Source organism: Schistocerca piceifrons, chromosome X, assembly GCF_021461385.2.
Source record: "Schistocerca piceifrons isolate TAMUIC-IGC-003096 chromosome X, iqSchPice1.1, whole genome shotgun sequence".
NCBI classification, from domain to species: domain Eukaryota; kingdom Metazoa; phylum Arthropoda; class Insecta; order Orthoptera; family Acrididae; genus Schistocerca; species Schistocerca piceifrons.
In genome coordinates this window covers 326,253,159-326,278,621 of record NC_060149.1, presented here as the reverse complement: position 1 = coordinate 326,278,621, position 25,463 = coordinate 326,253,159, and the positions used below count along the sequence as shown (strand labels likewise).

The 25,463-nt window shown below is 37.4% G+C and overlaps 1 protein-coding gene across 2 annotated transcripts in view; it reads right to left on the bottom strand.

The window, feature by feature from the left end:
• The window catches only part of LOC124722496 (protein Wnt-16-like), a 766,358-nt gene that overhangs the window by 24,642 nt on the left and 716,253 nt on the right, over nucleotides 1-25,463 (bottom strand). Inside the window, exons 5-6 of one of the 2 annotated variants that reach the window (XM_047247650.1) lie at nucleotides 16,650-16,790; nucleotides 3,060-3,284 (exon numbers count right to left, since the gene is read on the bottom strand). In XM_047247650.1, the coding sequence (XP_047103606.1) occupies nucleotides 3,060-3,284; nucleotides 16,650-16,790 (366 nt within the window). The remainder of the gene's footprint in view (nucleotides 1-3,059; nucleotides 3,285-16,649; nucleotides 16,791-25,463) is intronic. The other variant, XM_047247651.1, reaches the window with a different exon arrangement.

The window sequence follows — 25,463 nt, the reverse complement described above, 5'->3', positions numbered from 1 at the left end:
CTTCAGCACATCTAAAATAATTAATTAATACTGAAAACTTGTTTCATTTGTGGTTTATGTTGTTGAGAAGTGTGAAATATAAAATCAAGTCAATGCAGTATGGCTGTACTGCCATTTAAATGCAGTGTGTTCACTGTTTTCCACTCTTTTCCGCTTCTCGCACTCAGACAGTGCAGTGTGGCGGTGGGGGAAATGCGAAGCAAGCCATGGCCCACAAGCTGAAATCTTGGCCACCCCTGTGCTACTTGGACACCAGCCACACAGCCTCCTGCATTTGCTCACATTGATACACCAATGCATGTTGGTGCAGCCCTCATTATAGGCCACCTACTTCTCTCCATTGGGGTCCAGCCCCCCTGGTGCCAGATTCTGAGTACTCCTGTGATGCTGTGCTGCCTCTAGCAGTTTCAAGTGGAGTTCCCAGCACCCTGAGTAGCTAGAGTCTTCACTGTGAGTGCAGTCTTACCACAATGAGGACCAGACATTGACATGCTACCAGTGCCCTTGTTAGCAGCTCTCACTTATGGTACGTAGTGGGGGAGCAGCCACTGCACACGTCCATGGCTGCACCACTTCACCCCTACTCACTGATTCTGGTCTGGAATCTCCTTCTGCCATTGCTGTAATTGTCTGTGGCATCCATCACAAGAGACCATGGTGTTTCAGCTGGGATGCTGGTGCCTGCATTGACAGAGTTCCCTTTCCTCAATGTGGGAGGGGTACTATGACCCTGTATGTAATACTTGAGTATGCACTGCAGCACCAAGCTGATGGCACACTACACTTCAAATATTCTGCCAACTACATATGTGGCAGCCAACAATAGTGGCTACCTGCAGTGGCTCACATGAGTTGCACACAAGGCAGAGCATCTGCCACACCATCGACCAGAGCCCTCTTCTTTACAAGGGCAGTGCAGCAGGCACTCACCCTCATATCATATCCATACTTATCGTCAGCAACTGCTTGTATCAATACCTGGATTGTTTCTATGTTTTTGTCTATGTTCACAACTGCTTTTGCTTGTACATGGAAGTGGAATAAACTTTTGTTCATTGTGGTCATGCTGTTGTTTGTGTCTTACAGTACTATAAATGCACTACAAGTGTAAGTGAAGGCAATTTATAGTGTAATGCCATCATCTTTGATAAGATCATTACAGATGAATCTGTGAACTTATCTTCTGTGGCATATAAAAGTGATGATCCTGATGAGTATCCTGTATTTCCATGACTATTACAAACTATTCAGTCAGTACAGAAATTTATTAAGTTGTATGTTTTAAGGAGAAATTACAGGACCTTATAGTAGAGTAACTCACAAATTCATTGTAAAAACATAAAGACAGTTTTCATAAAAAATACTTTAACAAGTCATGCATAGTATTGCCTCTCAAGAAGTTTCAAGAGTCAGCAGAAACATGGCTGACTTATTCTGAGACATGTTGGTGCACACCACCTAACATAAGAAATATGAAGCAAATAAATTACTAAGACTGAAAAGAATATAAGCATCTTATTGATCCTGATGTGGTACTTCTTAGTTTGTCACCTTTAGTTACTAAATTTATAAAGCTTGTAATAAAAATATTTGATACAGCTATGGCCTGATATAAATTGACTAAAAATTTACAATTAACTGAAGTACTACACTATAATCCCTTTTTCCCTTTATAATTTCCTAATATTCAGGTGGCCATTCCATGAAATGAGCTGTATGACTTAGAAACAGATAGGTAGATAGTGAAGCAAGGCAGAGGATACTTTAAGTATTTGTTTCTCACAATACCAACAGATAATGCAAAAACTGTTTCAGTCTTTCTGTAAAATTCTGAGACAATTAACACTCCAGGAGAAAGTGAAAATAAAAATGATATTTCTTTAGAAATTAAGGTTATGGAATGCAAAATGGTAAACATTAATGAAGGGTATGTTCAGCCTCTTTTATTTATTTTTATCCATCAGTATGGCTGGACAGAACAATTCCATTCCCCGTAATATTAGATCAGTGTTTCAACAACTGCACAGACTCATTTGGTTAATCTCTATTGTACAATGTTCCTTGATTTACACAAAATTTTGTTTCAGATAACTCACAAGATAAATTATAGTTTTGTTCTTCATTGCTGCACATGTTAAGGGCACCTGCTCATGATTCCTGGACTGTGAACATACGGCTATGCTGCTTACATTGTTCGGAAAACTGACTCCATGCCCATAAACATTCGACTATGCTCCATGGATGGCTTCATGTTCTTCCCTCAGTCCACCTGATGAACTAAGTCAGTATGCCCCACATAGAGCTATCCTTTGATTTTTAACCCTCTAGACATTTTCCTATCAGGGTTTAAGAAGGCTGTTGTGTACCCAGTGTTTGCAGAAACAACATATGAACTCACTGCATTTATCTTTACTACATCATAAGAACAGAGAGAAGAATCCCACAAATAACAGGACATGATTTAGCACGACCAGCTATGTAGAAACATTGGTGGTCTTCACACTGAACATTTATTGTACACTGTAACTGAATAAAGCTCTGCCAATTACTCTGGAGGTGTGCTGACTCTCCTGACTGCATGGAGAATGCACCATTATAAGAAAAGTAGTAAAAACATATCACAGTGCTGTAGATGTTCCAATGTTTATTTATGGGCATAGTTTATAGGTGACAAATATTCTTCATATCACCCTCCCCAATCCTCTAAACTTTGGAAGTATCATTCACCTTAATTCCACAACAAAAGGAATCCTTTCAGATATATGCACCCATACATACTTTGTCACATTATTTCTAAATGTTTTATTTATGTCATTCACCAAAATTTGATTTATCAGTTTCTTAACAGAGAAAATGTTTTTACTCTTGCACAGAATCCAGCTGTCACTTCCAGAAAAATGACAATCACTTTTTAGCAAGTGTTCATTTCATGAAACAAAAGGATGTTTCAGTATGTGATGTAAATTTCTTTTAAATATCTCTTAGACTTGACTCAATATCATAACTAATTCCCAAGTATATATGATATTTTGTTGATTGTAATTAAATATGTTTAGTACCTGCGTATTGTAGCCTCGGCCACAGCAGAGGAGGTCACAACTGTCTGGACCATGTGAAGTCTTATTACAAATTCTTCCTGAAGTACCAGGAATATCCTCTGCAGGATTATGTACACAGTAATTTGGAGATTTGTGAATGTGGACTAAATCTCCTTTACTGACAGGCAACCCCTGTTTTGTCTTGCTCTTACGCCGAAGACGCTTCCTTGTCTTTGTCGCCACCTGCTTGAAAGGTGAGAAAATATGGAGAGACATAAATGAGTGTTACAGAAATAACATACAAAACAAACAAACAAACTTGAAATATGAATAATAATAGATATGTATGTCATGCTCATAAGACTCTATAAAATTTGCTGCATGTCAATGTAAAGTTCATTGTTGAATAAGTGTGCCTCAACATAGCTTTTGAGGGTTTTCTAGTGTACACTAATTGTCAATGACAAATAGTGCAGCAGCTGAGTGGGGTGGAATGAGACATTGGGAAGAAAGAATAAACAAACAAACCAGAAACAGGAAAGCTAAAATTCTAGCAATATTAATGTCAATAATACAATTTTGTGGGAGTGATTGTGGTTCTGATAGTTGAAACATTACCAGCAGACATGAGACAGCAAATGGGAAATTCCTCAGTATTCCAAACTAAGGTAAAATAGTAGCCAAACCTTGTAGAATTTATTTGTTTATTTTCAGGGATGTAAACTCTGGTGTAGATTAATGTTCATATTAAACGAGGTTTAACTTCTCTAGTACACAGACAGCTGATCGCATTCTCTGAAATCATTAAAGTTGCTTAAATGCTTTATGTAATAAATATATTTTTTTTTAAAATTAAGTCATTCTATATTAACAAACTCTTTATTATTTTACAACCTGTCCTTTTTTGTGTAATAACTCAAACAATACTCAGCTGAATGGTAGAAGCATACTGGTAATTTTCAATGTATCTTCTTTCCTCCTAACAGAGTAACAGTATTTATAATTTGTTGTTAGTAATGTTAGTGCAGAATTACTCTGTAGCATTGATTCTGCCTGTTACTGAATACTTTGGCTTGTTCCTCTTCTTCATGGTTGGACTGACGGAACATGACACATGAATCAATGAATGAATGACTGCACTATAGTGTGAATTTAGTTATTAAAATGGCTGGGTGAAAGGAAGAAAATATGGAAAGATACAAAGGCTGAAATGGATAGAAAACAGAAAGGAGAGGATGAGAAATGTAAAACAGAAGACATATGACCATAAGAGTAACAGATGGAGGAACTGATACAGTGTGAGACACATGGAAAGTATGAAAATAAATAAGTAAAAGAGACATGAGAGTGAGCACATCACCAAAAAGAAGTGGAGCCAATGATGAGAAGTGCTGAGTTTACGTGCATCTTGGGAGAAACTTGTGTTATCTAGGGTGTTCTACAACACCAACACAGAGTTAGAGCATATATGACAGGAATGTGTGGAGCATAGCATGGATCCAAGAGAAAGGAGGAGTCATGGGGATCAAAATCATGCTCCCTCCCTCACACAGAAAAAAAGCAAAAGCACTGTACTAGTGGTTTATACAGAATATCATTACTATAATAAAGCATTTTACATATTTTAATGTTGTTATTATTAAAATCCCAGGCATCTTTGGCATGGTAAATTCCCTCAAAAGAGCAATAGATCTGTGGGTGGCTCTAACTGAGTATAGTTCTTCCCACATGTGATTTGCAAATGCAACAAGGAAGAGGATTATTGATAGTGACACTATGATTATATTAAAACATTTTACACATTTTAGTGTTGTTATTATTAAAATCCTAGGCATCTGCTGTAAGTTAAAAGTGGGGATGGTGGCAAATTATATTCATTGTTTTTGGGGTGGGAAGACCGTAAATAATGGCGATCCCTTTACATTTCTCAACAGAAAACTATATCTATGGCTGTGTCTGACTGAGTATAGTTCTTCCCACACTCCATTCACAAATGGAACAAGGAAGAGGGGGACTGATAGTGACACTAGAGGTACCTTCTGCCATCCCCTCAGAGTTTTAAGGTTCTAGAAGATCTTCTTAACTGTATCATTTTTCCAAGCTGCATTTACAATGAGTCAAGTGCATAAGTGCATAATGTTGATTATTATAAACAGTGCCTGTAAAGTATTGTGGTGAACAAATTTTGCTGTGGATTATAAGGAAACATAGGAGAGTGAGAAAAAGGGTAGAGGTAGGGTGAGATCCAGTACACCACCAAGACCTGTTCCTTTTAAAAAGCACCAACGTGCTACAAAATTTGGTCTTCTTGAGTCTGCTATCAGGCTATCTGCAGTTAAGGTTCCATATAGTATTTTGCTTAGTATGGTACAAGTAGTAGATATTATAATCAACTTTCATGTGCCTGACACATTAGCCATATCAACACAATAAACTAGACACACTTTACATATAAACTTGTAAAGAACTAGATTAGGCTGTTACAGCTTGAGTATCTGCATGTAGGCAGTTGAGCACCCAGAGCCACAGGAGGGCAGGGGTAACCAAACAGCTGATGACCAGGCAGTCTGTTAGTTGACCTGTTGCTGACATGATTGTAGTACCCTGGCCAAGTGCTTGCAGGCATGGATGACCAAGTGGTTTGTGAATGCACAGAACTTATGCAACTGGACATTCTGGTGGAGTAGTATGTACTATCATTGGTTGTCCATTGGCAACCTGACGAGCACTCACGGGGCAGCTTTTGGCAGCACTGCAACAGCTTGAACTAGACTGTCTTACAGATGGTTTTCTTGTACAGGGTGGTCAGAAACAGTCTGAAAAGCTTAGACGGGTGGTGCATGTAAGGTTGTGCTGAGAAATAAGTGTTAGGAAAAACATTTGATTCATTGTGCTGTTTACGAGTTAATTAGCATTGAAGTTAGCCAATCAGGCCATTGTGTGCATAAATTCAAGTGGCTCACCAGATACAATTAATGCCAGTTTTCTCATTGTGTAGATGACAGTGCATAAGACTGCTGAGCCTTTGGCTCAAGTTCAGTCCTTACTACCATTCCATGCCCAATTTTTGTATAGCTCTCTTGTTTGGTTTTAGGAAACCAAACAAACAACATGTTTGGTGAGACAGTCTCTGATGGGCCACTCAAATTTGTGCATGCAACAGCCTGACTGGGCCAACTTTAATGCTAATTACCTCAGAAACAGTGCAATACAATGAATTTTTTCTTAACAACTATGTCTTAGCACAACTACCCTTCAACATCCTTACAAGCTTTCCATACTGTTTCTGACCCCCTGCATATGCTGTGAGTCTTCACTATGTTCCAGGCCATAACATTCATATCATAAGCATTATGAATAAAAAATGTGTGACAGGTAGATTGTTGGAAATCATATGTACTGCACAAAAAGTGGAAAACAAATGAGATGCTGTGATCCACAAGGGCAAACTCAACATTGGACTTTTTATTTTTTTACTGCTACCCATAATCTCATGAAAGTTGATGTACAGTTCTATGCTTTAACTTTGTTGAGTTCATCCTTATTCCACACAGAAAATGAAGTTTAAGACATTGATGGATTTCTGTTAGACTGGTAAAAGAGCTGGCCACATATGAGAATGCCACAGCTCCCTGCCACAAGTGTTTTGTGTAGTGAAACACAGTGCATGTAACAAGAGTGGAGTGCATAGTTTGAAAGCGGATTGTTCCAGTAAGCTAATAATCAGTATAGTACTACATTATAAAATATTGTGTCTCTAGTGTATGTGGTGACTTCTGTTTGGAAACTGATGTAAATTATTAAAGAGCTGCTTTTCAAAACTATATTTTAGACCACAGATAAAATGAATGAGCTGGATTTGTATTTGGGGGAATAGAGGTTCCAATTTACATCCTGGTTTAGGTTTCTTACAGTTTCCCCTAATCTTTTTATTATTATTATTATTTATTCATATGGCTCACACGCAGTTTAAAAATACCGTGTATAGCATTAATATCTGTATATAACAAGAGTACAAAAGAACAAAACTACACATTACACTAACTAAATGTCAATATCTAAGTTCTTAATCCATACAAGAGCTGTACCATCAGCTTTCATGAGGTCACTCCAAATGCCCTGATAGGGATGCAAGGGCCATTCACCTCTAATGTGTATGATTTTCTAGTTCAGAGCCCCACAGTCATAAACGAGAGACCCTGTAGCACCCCATTTGCAAAGAGAGTCTGTGCATCATCGATTCCCAGTGCGAGCTCTGTTCAATTTGACCCATTATTTCCTGTTGAGCTCTGTGCCAGCTGTAGGGGCACACTTATACTTTTGAAACCACTTGTGCTCTTCAGGATTTTCAACAAGTTGACATTTCTGATCCCCCAGGTCTCTCACCCCAGTGTTACTGACATCTGAATCACTTCAGGCAAATTGTGGGATGGTTGCTACTATAAGGACATAGCTGATTACCTTCCCATCCTTGTCAGACTAGACCTGTGAGTATGTAAATGCCTATTATATGTGATATTTTGTTTGCTTTAAACATTATCACTATGACAGGTCAAATAGCCTTGTAAGTGAGTCACAGACAAATAAAACTACTACTAAAATCACAACTACCATCACTACAATTCTATGTCCCTGCTGGGGAGTAGAGTTAGTGTTGTATGTGCATTCTATGTGTCAATGATGGAAGATAAGTAGGTTGAGGAGGGTTAGCTTTGGAAGAGAACTCGGACTCCACCAAATGAATCGAAATGGACTTGAAGAGGAAGCAGAATGACAGACAGTAGTACACGTCTTAAAAGATGGGAAGATATGCACATCTTGAACAACGAAAATGAAGGTGGCTTGATTATATTAGTGAACCTTGCTTCTGTGACTGTTCTGAAAAGTTGGATCATAATAATATTCAATTTATTTTTGGTAACTTCATGTCTTTGGGAGATTATGATCTAAAAAACTCATTCTTATGTAAACCTTTAGAAAACACTGAGGTGAAATAAATGTATGTTAAAGGAAGGTCAAACTGAAAGTATGACGCATTAGCTATAAAAAAGCAAAGCTTCATGTTCTGACCCAGATGGGCCATCAGGATCAACTGACTGCTTTGCCATCTTCTGCCAATCATGTCATTTGGATGTGGTATGGAGGGGTATTGGGTCAGCAGACCACTGTCTCATTAGCTACACTATAACACTGCAGTCTATAGTAGAACACTCATAGCATCAGTAAAAAATGTGTCCATACTGTACTAAACAAGATGCAAGAAACAGGAATGGTCAAGAAAGACATGAGTGGAAAACATGAGACTGCAAATAAAGTTGTAGTATAATGGATGGATAAGGTAGGTCTGCACCTTAAGTCACTGTCTGTTCTCCCAAGTCATTACAGTCAGGCAAAAAGTCTGTTCAGAAAATATCTGAATGCTGTGTATGAAGTATGTGTAGTGGTTGACCAAAAATTATGGAGTTCTTGCATCTTTTCTTAAATTTTTTATCACAACAAATTTAATATCAATTTTAATATTGGATTTACCCCTCTCAGATTTCATATATGCCACTTTGGCAATAAAATCACAATTTTCATAAAAATCCTGAAGGCCAGTGGTCAGCAGAATTCTGGAAAAGTGAAGAAGTTCAAAGCAGACAAACAGTTGCATGTGACTTATCCAAAAGTGCCACACAGTTTCATAAGGTCTCCTTCCAAAAGCTACCAATACTGAGATGTGTTCATCAGTATACACACATGAAAAAAAGTTTTGCATCACTGCAGTTCTCAGAACTCCTGAAGATAAACACTGACTGTGGATATTGCATCACAGACACAGTCCCTTTGACTGTTCAGAGATTTCACTAAACCTGCCCAAAAATGTAAACAACCATGCAGGAGTAGCGCGTATTGGACGGAGGGGGTCCGACAGCCAATCAGTTCCAGTCATTCCACCAGGAAAGAGGTACATGGCTTGTGTTGTCTGTAGTTCAACCATCCCTAGATGGCCAATACCACAGTTTGATAGTGTCCACATTGTTACTTTGTGCCAGGAGGGACTCTCAACAAGGGAAGTGCCCAGGCATCTCGGAGTGAACCAAAGCTCTGTTGTTTGGTTATGGAGAAGATACAGAGAGATAGGAACTGTTGAAGACATGCCTCACTCAGGCTGCCCAAAGACTACTACTGCATTGGATCACTGCTACCTATGGATTATGGCTCAGAGGAACCCTGACAGCAGTGCCACCATGTTGAATAATGCTTTTTGTGCAGCCACAGGACGTCACGTTACAACTCAAACCGTGCACAATAGGCTGCATGATGCACAACTTCACTCCCGACATCCATGGCGAGGTCCATCTTTGCAACTATGACACTATGCAGTGTGATACAGATAGGCCCAACAACATGCTGAATGGACTGCCCACGATTGGCATCATGTTCTCTTCACCGATGAGTGTCGCATATGCCTTCAACCAGACAATTGTTGGAGATGTGTTTGGAGGCCATTCAGTCAGGCCGAACACCTTAGACACACTGTCTAGCAAGTGCAGCAAGGTGGAGGTTCCCTGCTGTTTTGGGGTGGCATTATGTGGGGCTGATGTATGCCACTGGTGGTCATGGAAGGCACCGTAATGGCTGTACGATACATGAATGCCGTCCTCCGTCCAATAGTGCAACCATATCAGCAGCATATTGGCAAGGCATTCATCTTCATGGATGACAATTCATGTCCCCATCATGCACATCTTGTGAATGAATTCCTTCAGAATAATGACATCACTCTACTAGAGTGGCCAGCATGTTCTCCAGACATGAACCCTATCGAACATGCCTGGGATAGATTGAAAAGGGCTGTTTATGGATGATGTGACCCACCAACCACTTTGAGGGATCAACACAGAATTGAGGAGTGGGACAATGTGGACCAACATTGCCTTGATGAAATTGTGGATAGTATGCCACAACGAATACAGGCATGCATGAATGCAGGAGGACATGCTACTGTGTATAAGACGTACTGGTATGCACAGCAATCTGGACCACCACCTCTGACTGTCTCGCTGTATGGTGGTACAATATGCAATGTGTGATTTTCATAAGCAATGAAAAGTGTGGAAATGATGTTTATGTTGATCTCAATTCCAATTTTCTGTACAGGTTCCGGAATTCTCAGAACTGAGGTGATGCAAAACTTTTTTTGATGTGTCTATTTGATCTCCAGCAGGTTCTTCCAGCTGTCAAAGTTATGACCAGAATTCAGTTTTACAAATGAAAGCTGTCAATCTTCAATTTAGACATACACAACACCAAGAATGCAGAGGCAACTATGTATTTATGGAATGAAACAGTTGCAAAATATGCATCATTTCACTCATTACTTGTCAAATGCATATGTTAAGCATAAATGTTAGTGATGTTTAAAGACTATTGCTTTGGCTGGACTAAAATTTTTAATATTGTTCTGGTCAATTCATCATTCATCCACAATAATACATGCAAAGAAATGAAAACTTTCTTGTTGGTACCTGGCAATTCATAACTGCTGTGGAATTGTGATTTTAGCTATACTGAAAATAAGTATTACATGCTGAGGTTTCTTGTAATGAAAACTATGCATTCTTCATTGAAAAATTTGATAAGAAACACCTAGTTAAAGGAAATAAACACAGGCCAGATTTCATGGTAAGTTTTTAAGTTGCAGTAATGTATCCCAAAACCACCACCCGAAGGATGTAAATCTGAGGATGGGAGAATGTTTGAACATAGTAAATACTATAAAGAGGGAGTTTACACACACAGCAGCTATAACACAGATTATGCAAAAGAGAAAGCAAAACTTCAGAGGGGAAAGTGGTGTTTGTATAACTTTAAGAAGTTCAGTCCTAGGGAGGAACACGTACATTCACTGTGCGGTTAGCCCATCCACGTACCATTGGTGAAATAAAACATGTGCAAGCTGCTCTTTCAAACACCTTGTTGTCATGTAGCGCATTCTTGACAAAAATAATACAGAATCATACATTTAGTTTTTATACTGTGGCCATGAATGATTATGATGAAAATCATGACATGCATATAAATTATGAATGAACTTTGTCTTAACAATGATTTTTTTATTTTCTGTGTTCATTGAAACAAATGTACAATCAAATGTTTCAAATGTGAATAAATAGTAAACCTGTAGAGAGTAACTGACATAATTCATGTTGAGTTTACTCTGCTGCCATTTCATAAATACAGGATTTACTCAAAATATGTAGTTGTTGAATTTGCCTTTGTGGTTTACAGTACCTCAAATGAAGGTGTAGAGAAAGAACTGTGAGTAAAAGGACTTTGTTTATATGTGTGACAAGAAATTTACGTAAACTTTTTATGTTACACAATTTTAACAAATACTTTCACAAAAAAACACTGTCAGCAGATTCCTCACACCAGAAACAAAGGAGAAAGTCCATAAAAATACACACCCAAACATACTTAATTTCAGGATTATCACTGACAGTAACAACTTCCTTAAAAGAAAAATTTGTAAGAAATGTTCAAAATTTTCTACCCCTCTCTCTACACCCATGCACCCAATGGACCACGGACTGTTGGGTCCTTCCAGACACTCTCTGGTAGTGTTTAAGTGTTTCATAGGCATTCAGGATACAGTGACAAAACACCTCCAAATTATAAATGATGACTGATTATTTTTGTTGTTGTTGTTGTTGTGGTCTTCAGTCCTGAGACTGGTGTGATGCAGCTCTCGATGCTACTCTATCCTGTGCAAGCTGCTTCATCTCCCAGTACGTACTGCAGCCTACATCCTTCTGAATCTGCTTAGTGTGGATTCATCTCTAGGTCTCCCTCTACGATTTTTACCCTCCATGCTGCCCTCCAATACTAAATTGGTGATCCCTTGATGCCTCAGAACATGTCCTACCAACTGATCCCTTCTTCTAGTCAAGTTGTGCCACAAGCTCCTCTTCTCCCCAATTCTATTCAGTACCTCCTCATTAGTTATGTGATCTACCCATCTAATCTTCAGCATTCCTCTGTAGCACCACATTTCAAAAACTTCTATTCTCTTCCTGTCCAAACTATTTATTGTCCATGTTTCACTTCCATACATGGCTACACTCCATACAAATACTTTCGGAAATGACTTCCTGACACTTAAATCTATACTCGATGTTAACAAATTTCTCTTCTTCAGAAACGCTTTCCTTGCCATTGCCAGTCTACATTTTATATCTTTTATTTTTTTCATATAAACATATAGAAAATAAAAGGACTGAGTTCAGGAGATCATGCAGGCCATGAAGTTGATCCAAACCTGCCTCTCTATTTGTCATGGTAGTATCACCTTCTTACTTGCTGAAGTACCACCTGTAGCAAGACTGGAAGAAAGCTCTGAGTAAAAGCCTTGTAGATAATATGTGTAATATGTGCTGGCAGAATATCTAGATCTACGAAATGATCTATAATTCCAGCCCACAGACTTATTGTGAGTTACTGCTGGTGTCTATCTTGAATCACACAATGAAGATGATAAATTAGAGCACCTACATTGATAAGAAAATTAGCTATTCAGTCTCTTCAAAATATTGCTACATCTGTAAAGTAAACTGAATATTCCAACAATAAACTGACAATTACTGTGACAAACTATCAGCAAGAGTATTCTATTAGTTAGTGATCAATAGGTGAAAATTCTTGCACAAGTTGAGGATTTTATGGATACATGAATTGCATATGAAATACCTTCAATACATTCCTATGAGTTGTGTAACCTGCTAGTGCAATGTGAGTGTGTTGATAGATAGGTATTCTTTGACAGTCTACAGGATGTGTTCTTCCTGGTCAAGCATGCAAGTTAATCTTGGGCTATCTAAATCCACTATTTGTAATAATAAGTATCCTCTCTCAAAAACAATGATAAACAACAACAAGTACTGGCTGATGCAGTTACATTCTGGGTGGAAATGAATTTCGATAGAGCCCTTCAGGTTCATGTTCATGAATAATTATAATTTATATGGGTTTATATTAAAATCATGTCTGCTTCCTCACAGATGAGCTACAGAATATTGAAATCTGCTGACAGAGGTGTTGTGCATTACACAGAGGAATAGTGTTCAAATTCCAAGAGAAGGGTGAGACAACAATTAATTTTTTCCATATATATATATATATATATATATATATATATATATATATATATATATATATATATATATATATATATAATGGAATGACTATAATGTGGATTCCTGGAGAAATTGAGCTGATGTGGAGGAGTACTGTCAGTTGTCCTCCACACATATCATCCCCAAATGGAAATAATATAGTCAAGCAAGGCAAGAAAATAACAATAAAAAAGGATATGGAGGAGTTAGGTAGAACCAGGCAGGAGATCAGAGTAAGTAACATTCAACATTCTTTCTTTCCTGTTTCTTTATCCAGCCAACACCAGGTAAGGGCTGGAATGGTTCTTCTTCAGTTTTTGTGGCAAGCCAACCATACTCTTATTCAGGCTAGTATTACTTTGAGGTCATCACTGCCAAAGGTTGGTTGGTTTGGGGGAGGGGACCAAACAGCAAGGTCATTAGTCCTATTGGATTAGGAAAGGATGGGGAAGGAAGTTAGCCATATGCGTTCAAAGGAACCATCCTGGCATTTGTTCAAATGGCTCTGAGCACTATGGGACTTAACATCTATGGTCATTAGTCCCCCTAGAACTTAGAACTACTTAAACCTAACTAACCTAAGGACATCACACAACACCCAGTCATCACGAGGCAGAGAAAATCGCTGACCCCGCCGGGAATCGAACCCGGGAACCCGGGCTGGCATTTGTCTGAAATGGTTTACGGGAATCATGGAAAATATAAATCAGGATGGCCAGACACTGGTTTGAAGCGTCAGCCTCCCAAATGCAAGTCCAATGTGCTAACCACTGTGCCAACTCTCTTGGTACTCCCAAAGGTATTCTAAAGCTACTGCCAGCTCCTCTCCTCGGGAGGAATCCGTGCACCCCTTCTGTCCGTTTCTAGTGTAACCACTTGGTCAAATGTGACACTACTTTTCAAAGTGTTTCCACATTGTATATCTGAGGCATAACTTGGGAACCACACTATTATTTACCTAGATGGATTTGGAGAACTGCCAAAAAATCACATCTAGTCTGGATGACACAACAGCCTCCATAGTAAAATAATACATGAGGTGGTTTTGATCCTAGGCTGGCTCACCTCCCTGTGTCCCAGTTGGCTATCCCGATGGGTCAAGCGGGGCCTTAATGCCCAGAAGTAGTGACTAAGTGTTTATGAGTTGTTGTTGTTGTGTGAATGAGTGTGAGTTTTCTACCTCTGAAGAATTTTGTACCTCTGAAGAAAATTTTGTCCAAAAGATGAAACTTTTGTAACATTCTTTCTCATTGTGCTTATTTGTGACTCATCAATTGCTCAATATGGTTAGGAGCAATCTATCTTTTCCATATTGCTGTTCTTGTGAAGGTGTTAACATTTGAACTTTTATTGAAACACATAAATAATCACTGAAATATATCCAGGCTGGGTGAAATATGGTGAATTTATGTCTCTTTCCAAGAAAAAGAGTTTAAGAAATGTCATCAAACTACTGTCCATAATCACTTTTGAAAGCATGCTACTAAAATTTGAGAAATATAATTTATAAAAGCTTCTACATTACCCTACTGCAAATAATACAGTTCCAATGCACAATATGGATTTCTGCATGATTCCAGTAATCAGAAAACTATTTACACACACACAGGAAAAATGTACTTAATGCAATAGAAAATAAGTTACAGGTTACTGTTATTTTGTGTGATTAATCAAAGGTGACTGGGTGCTTCAATCATAACATCTATTTGAGTAAATTAGAATGCTAAGTCCTCACAGGAAACATTGTAAAATGATTCAGGTCATAGCTCTGGGACAGGAAATGAAAGGTACCATTACAAAACACACATGGATAATGGTGTCTGATTTATATGACTGGGAATAATTACAGTAAGTATGGTTTCTCCCATGGTTCCATTAATGGTTATTGATTTGACTTATTTACTGTTTAACTTCCAGAGGCTAAGTTTGATGTGATACAAATATCATGATATGCAACAAGTTAAGTGTGGTTCCAGAAAGGGCTGTTAATGAAACTTTCTGGGCTATTTGTTTGGCTGGTTATAGCTAAGAAAACAGTGGACAAACTAAGTGCAGGCAGCCTCTTTAGTAGACCTGTTGCATTCTCTAAGTGTTCCACCAGTAAATTGTGGTCTTCGTTTAGCTTTCCCCATAAAATTATCAGTGAGATCTTTAGAGTTTCACTTCTGTTTTACTCAATGACTTTCCATCAGTTATTACAAACTGTGACCTCTCTGACAGGAAATCATGAATACAGTCCTACCACTGAGATGATACTCTATGGGCACACAATTTTATTAGAAGTTGCTTGTGAGGAATGGTGTCAAAAGGCTCCTGGTGTTCTAAAAATATGGACGCAATTTGACTCCTCTGTAGACAGTGCTCATTATTTCATGAGAATAAAGAGCTAGTTGTGTTTCACAATAACAATATTTTCTATATCTAAAATTTACAGTTATCTTATTCATGTTAACAGCCAGTATTAAAAACTACTTAAAACATGAATACAGAAATCAGTAACATGTATCTGAACATTACCGGCCTGACAGTAAGAAAATATGTACAGATCTAATACAAACTATATTACTTTATTTAAGTACATGGTAAGTGGTGTGTATTTTTTAAAGTGGTACCATTAATATGTTTTATGATTAATAAACACAGGTTTTCAGTAGCTTTGAGTTTACACTCCCTTCATTCCTCACACTTACACAAAACGAAGTCTGTGACCATCCCTCACCTCTATGCAAAACAAAGAGTTGCTATTTAGTCCTCCCTCCTTTTTTTCACCATCTTATAGCCTCATATTCAGTGTACATTCGTGTCACTGATGAACAAGAATGAGGGAATGAAGTGGAACAAAAGATCAGAGATAGATAAAAAATCTGAAATTCGTATACTCTCTGCGGATGAGCCACCAACTTCCAAAGAAATCTGCCACATCACAGGCTTTATGCAACTGACAGTATCTCCTCATTGGCAGTTATGTCATGTGACCAGCATGTGTCCACAGTTCACCAGTCCCTCCCTCATTAAAGCCATCACACTATTACAAGAGCTTGGTAATAGAAATTTTGGTTTTGCATGAACCGCCACCTGTCCTTATTCCAACTTGTATCCAGCATATATACTGTGATCTGTTTCTTAGAATTGCCTTTTGACAAATCACTGGGTCAAAATTTGTTTTATGTAAATTGTTTAGTTATAATTCATTATCCTACTTCTACTTACATGACATTCACACTATCTTTAAGTTTGGTAAATTGTGTTATGTTGAGAAAGGTGAGAGAAAAGGATAGGGAAAAGAGAGAGATGAGTAACAATTTGTGTTAAACCAGTATTTTAGCTTTGAATGAAACACATTTTATTTTTTTCTACCTAGGCAGGGATCAACACAACAGTGGAAAGATTTCTGCCCAGCAGCAAAGAATTTCTCATCACTTAATGTACAGTATACATAACACATGAATGATACCTGCACAGCTTGATGATATTTTCTCTTGAGTGCATCACCAATCTCACTAAATGATGGCATAGTTTTCCAGCAAGTCTTCAGCTCACAAGAGCCAGAAACTCCATGACAGCGGCACTGCATACGCATCAAAGAAGCAACAATCTGGAACAGTTTCAATTCCCATTGTACTCAGTTCATGGAATTAACCCAGTAAAATATGTAACAAAACTTCTGTGATATTTGTGAATGCAGGTTCCTGTGGAACATCACTCATATAAAATATGTCAACATTTTGATGAGTTTTAAAAATGTTCTTTTATTTTTTTGGTGCTTGTAGTTACTTCACTAATATCATGAATGCGTGTTTGTAGTCTCAGTCATACATTTTATGCAATATATCTTCAGACACATCATTTTGATTAGTTAAAACATTCTTTTTTTATGAAACTTACTGGCAGATGAAAATGGTGTGTCTATCTGGGACTCGATCTTGCCTGTCACGGGTAATACTCACTTGTGCTAGGTATCCACACATGACTCATAACAACCATTCTCAGTTTCATTTTCTTCATTACCTCTCTTCTATTCCATTGGGAAAACCACTGAAGGATGCTGCATCCCTTCAAAAAATACTTTAATCAAGTGTCCCTAAATGTTTTAAATGTTATAGCTATGAAAGAACCTGCATGAATGCTAGTAGAATATTCACTAACCCCCATTCCACTCTAGCTTTCAGTGTGCTGAAGGATCATTAGATAACAAATTATAGGCTACTAGTGTACTTTGCAATCAGTGATGGGGAATTTGACTGTGTAAATCACAATATTCTTTTATAAAAATCGGAATGTTATGGTGTAAAGTGAAATACTGCAGAATGGTTCATATTGCATAGTTCTGACAGGAAACAGAATATTTCAACAGGAAAGAATCTCATATTAAGTTATTAGGCATCATCCATATAGGAACTAATTACAAGTGCTGTCCCAAAGATTCCATCTCAGTGCCCCTACTTTTTCTGGGGTATATCAATGACCTTTTCTAAGCAACATTTTTCATATGATATGTACATTGTAATAAATAGCAAATCAAGTATAGTTTAGAAAAATCAGTCGATGGAAATTCCTTGACATTAATACATGATTCCTAGTCAATTATTTGTCCCTAAACACTGCAAAAATTATTCACTATATGCAGTTCAAAACTTGTAAAAGGACACACTCCCCCTCCCACCTCCCCTAGCCACTCCACCTGTATGTACCTACAATATGATAAGAAGCAGATAAAAGATACTGACTGTCTTATATTCTTGGAATTACAACTTAATATGAAGTTCAACTAGGAGGATCTTGCCAAAAAATTGCTGAAGCAACTAAACAAATCTTTATTTACAACATGGATTGTGTCACATGTAGATTATATAGAAATCTAGCATACTATTCTTACTTTCGTTCCATAATGTCATATGGAATCATTCTCTTTCCAGTCTGAAAGTAGGACAGAGTTCAGCATCAGCAGTTCATTGTTTGTACACAAATTCTGTACAGTGTTTAGTTTATTAGTGTTCTTACATGCTTCTATATATATAACATAACCATTAAATTAGCATATAGAACTTTATGGCCATGTCAGTTGTTGGCTTATAATTCCATGTTGCACTCAAAACATTCTTTTAATTCACAGAAGGGATTGGCAACAAGCCATTTATTTAATGTATTCCTAAATTCACACACTGGAAGATATTGTAGCATCTGCAGAAGCTTATTATACAATTTATGCCCCACTAGCTCATAGCTGTTGATTGACTTTGATAATCTATGGTGTAGAATAAGTATGAAGATATTTTTTCTTGTGCTGTGACCATGATTATTATTTCTACATTTCACTTCATGTAGATTCTTTTTTGTATGAGTTAACACTTGGTATATATACAGATTTACAACAGTTGTTAGTTTACATTCAGAGAACAAAGGCTTACAATGTGCTTTATGCTGGAAACATGTAATGAGTCTTGATTGCTTCCTTCTGCAGAAGCAATATGTTTTGAACATGGCATGAGTTTCCTGAGAGAATAAGTCTGTATAACATAATACTTTGAAAAAATGCAGAATAAGATGTTTTAACGTAAGCTGATGGTACGCATTTTGTAAGACATCTTAACAAGTAAATTACTCTGGATAATTTAACACTAATGTATTTTATGTGTTGCTCCCATGACAATTTGTCATCTAAGTATACTCCCAAGAACTTTATATAAAACGGATCATTAAAAGGACTTTTGTCCTTTAGACTATATAACATAATACTTTGAAAAAATGCAGAATAAGATGTTTTAACGTAAGCTGATGGTACGCATTTTGTAAGACATCTTAACAAGTAAATTACTCTGGATAATTTAACACTAATGTATTTTATGTGTTGCTCCCATGACAATTTGTCATCTAAGTATACTCCCAAGAACTTTATATAAAACGGATCATTAAAAGGACTTTTGTCCTTTAGACTAAAGACCATTTTATGTGTTATGTTCTCATTCAGGACAAGCCCATATGATATGAATCAATATGGTACTTCGGCAAATGTATCGTCAACACAATCTTTTAACTTATTTAGATTATTCTTATAGTTTAGTAAGGTCCTGTCATCTGCAAGTAGCACTGTATTGGAACTTATAAAGGAGGGTAGGTCATAGATCATGATCAAAAACAACAATGGTCCCAACAGAGATCCCTGCAGATCTCCCACCTTTGTTTGTTTATTGGTAGACTTTTCTGTGCTAATACACACAACTTGTTTATGGTTTTGGAGATTAGACTTTAGTAGCTTTATGCTGTTATCCCAGATGCCATAAAAATGGAGTTTCTGTAGAAGTGTGTCATGTACTACACAATCAAATGCTTTATTCAGGTCACAGAAAGTGGCCTGAGCAAATCCCTCTCCCTCAAACACTTCAGGAACATACTTAATTACAGAGTCTATTGCATCTACTGCTGATGATTTTTTTCTAAATTCAAATTGTGCTACACTAAATATTCTGTTTTTCAAAATAAATGATGTATTCTATTATTTTAGCCATGACTGGAACTACTGATATTGGTCTGAAACCTGCAGCTCCTCTGGAAAGTATCCCTCAGATAAACATTTATTTATGCAGTGAGTCAGTGGATAAACAATAGAATCAATGACTTTCTTCAGCAAATTGCACTATCTGATGTCATAAAGTTCCTTACTATTTTAATGCAGTACTAGGTGTAACCTCAGAGAAAGTGAGAATATTATTGTAGGGTGTCCCATGATAATGTTTTTTGTAAGAGTTCTGATGGACTTGTATGAGGCTCACTGATGCCACTGCTTACTTTCTCCTCATGTTTAATAAAATAATCATTAAACTCTTGTGGAAAGATATTGATTTTGACCTTATGTGATTCTTTGGGAATGTTATTTATGAGACTCCAAGCAGTTCCACATTTATTGTTAGACATCTCAATGTACTGGGCATTGTGCAACTTTTTTGTTTCAATAACTGCTTTTTATAATCATTTCTCCATCATACACACAAAGATTTTGCATCTTCATACTTGTTGTTGTTGTTGTTGTGGTCTTCAGTCCAGAGACTGGTTTGATGCAGCTCTCCATGCTACTCTATCCTGTGCAAGGTTCTTCGTCTCCCAGTACCTACTGCAACCTACATCTTCTGAATCTGTTTAGTGTATTCATCTCTTGGTCTTCCTCTATGATTTTTACCCTCCACACTGCCCTCCAATACTAAATTGGTGATCTTCATACTTAGTATTATTGTATGTGCCTAACAGTATCATTACATGATATTTCTTATCAGACAGCATTTTAGCATACCAAGAATTTTTTTTACACATTCTTTTTACAACCTGTGTCTCTTACTTTACATTTTCTAATGGGAATACTGTTATTATATATTTGCAGAAATGAGTTAAAGAAACATTCAAGCTTTATCTTAACTGACTCATTATTTGATAGACAAGGATTAGCATTATTTCTCTGGCAGGACCAATCTCTATCTGCAATGGTTTTCCTGAACTTGTCAGTTTTTCCAGTAGCTGTTTATTTTCTGTATTTAATAATAGTTTTTATTTTGTTTCAAGTGCAAGAGTGTTTTTCAGTAATTTGTGCAGAGAGAGTTAAGTTTGTACTGTAGTTTTCTAACACTGTAATCAATAGTGGTGACTTATTTACATGATTTATTTGAACTTTGTGAGCTGCTTCTTCTTTCTTAATTAACCACTGATTGACTGGTTAGCAGATTTTTATTCCTGACTTTGTATAGATTTATGTAGTAGGAAACTGAGGCTGTGTATGTTGTGTGTCAACACAAGGAGAATTGGTCATTGCCCAGAAGCAGCTAGAAACTGTGTTGGCCACAACTGAGAAGCTTCAGACAGCTGTCCTAAGCTGTGGCGATGTTCAGGCACCAGTGGTGGATGCTGTGTCACCTCTGGCACTACTGAAATCCACAAGCAGTCCTAATGTACTGAATCTTCTGATGTGCATCATCTGAACAGGTTACCTTCCCCCAAGGGTGAATGGCTGACTGTAGTGGTTCACATATCTCTGGACAGAAGGCAAATGTGGGTACTGAATGCATGATGTTTGTAACACATGTGAGCCAACATGGGATGCCTCATCTGTTGGGCTACAGGCCAATTTTCCTGCTAAGTCTGGAGAATAGCAGAGAAAGGGTTATTGGGAGGTCCAGCATTAGATGGATAATGTAACTCCTCAGACAAATAGCACAAGGGCCAGGAATGAATGCCAGTGTAGGTTTGGTATGGAAGTTCTCATCCAAGATGTGGAGCATGCTCTGCTGCCAGCTACTGACTGCATTGGGTACAACCGGCTGCAAATAGTGGCTCATATCAACATGAATAATGAATACTGATTGAGTTCTGAGTCCATCTTTGTATCCTTTCAGTGGTTGACTTTGTTAGTCCAGTCAATGAAGGAAAATTAGGGTAAATGTTTGTACTGTGGTATGGAAGAAGGGGGGTGTAATGAATAATGTACTAAAAATCCAGACTGATGGGATATGAGTGTGGAGGTGGATGGACATTTAAAGGTAACTTACTTTTGTTTTTTTCTTGACTATCTCAGAAACTACAGATTCTAGTGAAAATGTTTCCCAGTAAAAAATTGAAGTACAATAGATTTCCTACAGTTAAGGACTTATTCAATTTATCTCTAGGGCTAATAATTTCCACATTGCAGGGGATGAATAAATCACAGATTAATGAAAATAGTGTTTTAAGATTACAAAATTAATGTATATTGCTAAAAATTGTGAGTTAAGAACAAAAATGGTTGTACCACATCTAGCTAGAGAAGAACTGTATGAAGGGATAAACTACATTCTGAAGGTGTAACAGGGTGGGAGGGTAGGGGGGAGGTTAGAAGCATGAGGGAAGATAGGTACCAGGTTGTGGTCATGGATTTCCCTCCATCATATGTCTGTGAAATGAAGAGCAAGCAGGCAATTCCCTATTCTCTCTACTGCACTACATCACAAAAAGCAATTGCAGGGTATTTCACAAAGTTATAGCAACCCTTCTGAAGCTCACATTATAATCACTGATATGGAGTGCACATATGCCCAGAGGTGTTTATTTTCCACAAAGCATGTCAGCAGTACATGGAATACTGGCATGATTTACTGATAATACTAATGGAAGAAATACACATGGATAGAATCTACATAAATCTCTGCACACTATTCTGCAATGCTAGGGGGAAACTAATTCTTAGTCATTCTGTATGGTAGTTGTAGCATTATTCCATCAAAGGCAACTTATCTATCACAAGTACTGCTCACTCACTAAGGATGAGAATTCCTCAATCTCTGTTATAGAGTGGATATTTGTAGTGCCTCACCTCAGTAAGTCAATATGCACTACATGCAATAAGAAGGTACTATGATAGCACAGTATGTGTGGCTTCAACATGGATATTTTTAAATTAGAGGAGCCCCTCCTTGGGTTCTGTCATGACTCACCTACAGAGATAGATGACAGATCAGCTACAATGTTCCCAGAGAACATTTGTCCTGACTGATTGATACAATGTCAGTAAACTGCTAGAGAATCCATCATGAGATACCAGAATTAGTATCTATTAAAGGTAATAATGCCCAGAGAGTATTAAAAACAGGAATTTGATTAAGACCAGAAGTGAACAGAAATAAAATCCTAAATTCTGACTGGAGCATATATTGCAAGCATAGCCAATGGTGCACAATATTTTCTGCAGTAAAGAATTTCATTATATCTAGTGAGGTTAAACAGATTCCAAATACAAAATAGTCTAGGTAAAAGTAAGCATCAAAGTTGGATCAAACATGATAAATGGATGCTTTTATAGACCTCATGGGTCAGGAGCTGTAGTGGCAGAATGCTTCAGAGAGAACTTACAGAATGTTATTAATAACTTTCCTCATCATGTTGTTGTAGTAGGGGATGATGTCAACTTGCCAGGTTCAGATTGGGAGATTATGCCACCAAGACTGGTACCAGAGACAAGGATTTGTGTGACATAATTCTGAATGTCTTGTCCAAGAATTACTTTGAACAGATAATTAGAGAACTAACTTGTGAAGATAATATCTTCAACCTCCTAGCAACAAACTGACCTGCACTTATCAATTCATTTGACATAAAGGAAGGTATCAGTTATCTTAAGGCAGTTATAGCAACTGTGCCTATGGGCACAACAGGGAATGTTAAGAAATGTAGGAAAATTTTTTGCTTAGCGAGAGTGACATGATACAAACTGAAGAGTATCTGAGTAGTCAACATTAAATATTTAATGCTGGAGATGAAGAGGTGGACCACAAACAGAAAAAATTCAAAAGCCTCATTCAATATGCCTGAGACACATACATGCTGAGCAATGTTGTGAGAAAAGGGAAAGATCCACTGTGATTCAATAGCCATGTTAGGAGATTACTGGCAAAACAAACAGAACTTCATCCCCAGTTTAAGTGAGGTCTGATCCTGGTAGACAAACAGAAGCAAAGTGTGTGCCAGAGGAGTGATGCAAGAAGCATTCAATGAATTTTGTAGTAACATTTTTGGCAAACATTCTGACTACTAATTCTAAGAAACTTTGGTCTTGGGTAGAGCCAGTAATTGCATTAAAATCTTCTATTCAATTACTCAGTAAATATAATGGCACTAAGACCTAAGACATCATGGCCTTCTGAAACTATTTCACTGCAGAAGACCATAATATGGTTACTCCATTCAATTATCATATGAATTCTGAAACAACTTAAACTGTGGTAAGCTATTGTGGTATAGAAAGTCAACTAAAACTGCTCAACAGCGGGAAGACAAATGGGTCAGATGAGGTACCCATGAGGTTCTTCATAAATTATGCAAAAGAACTTGCTCCTCTTCTAGTTGTAGCTTATCATTATGTTGCTGGAAGTATGAAAGTTATCTACAGGTTGGAAAAAAAGCACAAGTCATTCCTGTTTTCATGGAAAGCTAACAGACATGTGTGATTATAGGCCAATATCACTGACATCAGCCTGTGTAGAGTTATGGAGTAACTTTTAACCTCATGCATTATGACATTCTTTGAGAATGAAAATGTATATGAAAATCAACATAGATTCAGCAAATAGACATCTTGTGAAACTCAGCTCACTTTATTCATCCATATGTTGCTGAGCACTGTAGACAATTACACTCAAGTTGATGCCATGTTCATTATTTCTGGAAGACATTTGCTACTGTTCTGCTTACTGAGCATTGGGCTAGATTTGTAATCAGATTCAGGACTTCTATGGGAATATAATTCAACATACCATTCGCAACTGAACAAATTTGACAAACATAAAGGTAATTTCAGGACTATCCCAAAGGAGTGTTGTAGTGCCACTAGTATTTAAAATTTATATTGACTATTATTCACAGATTATGATATTGTCTACAGGAAGGTTTGAACATCAGAAGACAACAGCAAAATGCAGGAAGACATGCAGAGAAGTGACAATAGGTCGACAGACTATCATTGACCCTGCACACTGCAAATACTGCACACAAATAGGCAAAGAGAGCGATTACAGTTTGATTAAACTACTGGTAACAAATCACTGGAAAGTGTAACTACTGTAAAATACCTAGGATTCACCATTCACAGTGACTGAAAGTGGAATAAAACAAACAGTAGCAAAAGTACATGCCAGAATGAAATTCTTTTGAGGAATCTTTAGGAAACATACTTCATTCATGATACATGTAGCATACAAAACACTCATTTGACGAGTTCATAAGTTTGGGACACTTACCAAGTAGGATCAGTAGAAGAGCTAGGGAAGAACCACCAAAGAGTGGTGTGTTTCATTACAGTATTATTTTGTCAATGTGATGGCATTATGAAGATGCACAACAAACTCCAGTGGCTGATGCAACAAGAAAGGGATTGCACATCATGGAGAGGTTTATGTTGGAATTATGAGAGCATAAGGGCAAAGTAGAGTCAAGCAACATAGTTTTTCCACCCACATATGTATCACAAAATGATCAAAATAAGAAAACTGAAAGAATTAAATGTCATACAGAGTTTTACTGAAAAATAATTTTTCCCATGCACCATTTTTGGATGGAATAGAAAATGGGGGAAAAGACAGTGGTACTAGAAGTATCCTTCGGCACTTGCTGTAAAGTGGTTTGTGGAGTATAGATAAAGGTGTAACTCATCAAGACAAGCTCAAGAATTTTTTGTCCAAAACTGTATAGTACAAATTATTTGTGTTGTGAACTCAAGAACATACAGAAGAGACCTGTTCAAGGAACTTGGGATACT